This window comes from Notothenia coriiceps, unplaced genomic scaffold (genome assembly GCF_000735185.1).
Source record: "Notothenia coriiceps isolate Sejong01 unplaced genomic scaffold, NC01 NC01_scaffold00030832, whole genome shotgun sequence".
Lineage (NCBI taxonomy): Eukaryota > Metazoa > Chordata > Actinopteri > Perciformes > Nototheniidae > Notothenia > Notothenia coriiceps.
In genome coordinates, this window is record NW_011363533.1 from 11353 (window position 1) to 13456 (window position 2104).

A 2104-nucleotide genomic window follows, 5' to 3' on the forward strand; every position below is an offset into this window, starting at 1 on the left:
AAAGCATGCTTTTAAAAAAGGTTTCATGAGATGATGGAATCAAAGCTGAACTGTATAACATAAAAAGACACACATGCTGAAAACCCAACCCCAGCAGGGGGGTCTGGGGGGATTCCCTTCTCTTTATAACATATAAAATACGTATTCTGGTAGACTCTGAGAAGAAAATGAATAAATCTATTACTACCCGACATACTTAATAATATTTGATGCCGTATTGTTTGTTTTTTACTTTGTTCTGACAGCTGAACTTGTCTGTGTGAATTGTGGGTAGGGTGGATAGCCCCCATTGTTCTGTGACCTGTCAATCATCAAACCGGGGGTCATATTTCATTATGTGTTCATTTGTATGTGAAGTTGTACCCATGGATGTATAAAGAGTAGTTCTACCGCAAAGTTATTCTCCGTGGGGACTTCCGGCAACAATCTTGATTCTGATTCGCCAGAAGACTTGATAGACTGGTTGGAAGCAGTGTACTTTGCACAATCCAATCTAAAAGTATGTGTTTTAATCGTTTTTGGACAACAATGGAGCTCTATGGGTTAAAGTAAAAAGACTATAAGATGCTTTTTTTGTGAGTATTGTGTGTGAACTGTATGTTGTGTGTGGTCGTGAGTGTTGTTTTATTTGCCGGTGCCAATGACACATTTCCATTTGATGTAAATGTGTGGACAATAGAGTATTGTGAATCTGAATATATCTGTAGTGCAGACATGTATACATGCATGAATGAAGGAATGACATGTTTTTAAAGCTGGAGACTAATCTGTGATTGTGTTTTTATTGTTAAAGGGAGGATTTAACACTCACCTTTATAAATAGCTGCTGCTGCGAGTATTGAGTCTCTGTTTAACATCGACCTCCTGTTCCACGCACAGTTACTCTCACCCATACCTGCAGAATAATTACATAAACATTGCAAAACATGTAGAATAAAAGTTGCCAGATCTGGTTTAGACGACTGAAAAACAGAGATGTAGGAAATGTAATTGACAGATTGGAATAAAGTGCTATTGAAACAACTATAATTCCACAAATGACAACGTCAACGATATACAAACATTGAAAGCTCCTCAAAAGTAGAAGGTTTAAAGAGCTCTTAAATACTACTTAAAGAGCTTAAATTCAGCCCCACATAAGCAAACTAAAATGAAATAAGCGTGAAACTTGACACTAAAAGGTTTGACACATTAACAGCGTTGATATCATCCTCGTTTTCACAGAGTTTCACACCTTAAAGTTTCACACTGTATGTTTTTGATGAACTAATTGAGTCGCACATTAACACAGAGGAGGTCATACCTTGTAGGTCGGTCATGACTTCAATGATTCCTGGATAATGAACCTGAACTTCATCTGTGTCCTGAAACAGAACGACAGAAAAGTGAAGAATTCGTTTTTAATGTATGACTTTATACATATAAAATAAAAAAGAATGCCATTTATTTTCATTTTCATTTTATATTGTGTGTGTGTGCGTGTGTGTGTGTGTGTGTGTGTGTGTGTGTGTCTGAGTGAGTATGAGTGTGTTTTTGTGTATAAGTGTGTGTGGGTGTGTGTGTGTGTGTTAGTGTGTGAGTGAGTGAGTGAGTGAGTGAGTGAGTGTGTGTGTGTGTGTGAGTGTGTGTCTCACCACAGTGAGCATGGTGAATCCGGCCTGACCCAGCAGGTTCCCCAGGTCAGTGACGGCGGTGTAGGGGGAGACGTGGGGGGAGAACCCTCCCTCCCTCTCCGTCTCCCCCAGCTGGAGGGAGCAGCGCAGCTCGTACAGCGTCTCCCCCCCCACCATCGCCCCGATGAACACCCCGTCCGGCTTCAGCACCTGGTGGATCTGAGAGGAGGAGGAAGAGGAGGAGAGGAGGAAGAGGAGGAAACACCTACTGTTAATACAAACTGCTTATTTCTCTATAAACTCACCAATTGACCCGGGACTTACCACTGTTATATGCCAAGTGATATAGAAGAGAAGGGGTGGGATTACATAAGTGTAAACCCCTTTTCGGATGTGTCATTAAGTAGATCATTTGTTTATATATTATTTAGAGTCAGTAATATTTGTGTTTATCAATTTGACACTGCTTAAGTTTGTACAGTATACAGTGA

The 2104-nt window shown here is 40.2% G+C and overlaps 1 protein-coding gene across 1 annotated transcript in view; it reads right to left on the reverse strand.

The window, feature by feature from the left end:
• LOC104959710 (NADH dehydrogenase [ubiquinone] 1 alpha subcomplex assembly factor 5-like) overlaps nucleotides 1-1878 on the reverse strand; it is a gene marked incomplete at its 5' end in the record, with an annotated part of 4494 nt that extends 2616 nt beyond the window's left edge. The window contains 3 exons of the mRNA XM_010787609.1: nucleotides 812-895; nucleotides 1304-1364; nucleotides 1635-1878. Of these exons, the coding sequence (XP_010785911.1) occupies nucleotides 812-895; nucleotides 1304-1364; nucleotides 1635-1878 (389 nt within the window). The remainder of the gene's footprint in view (nucleotides 1-811; nucleotides 896-1303; nucleotides 1365-1634) is intronic.
• Between the last annotated feature and the right edge of the window lie 226 nt (nucleotides 1879-2104).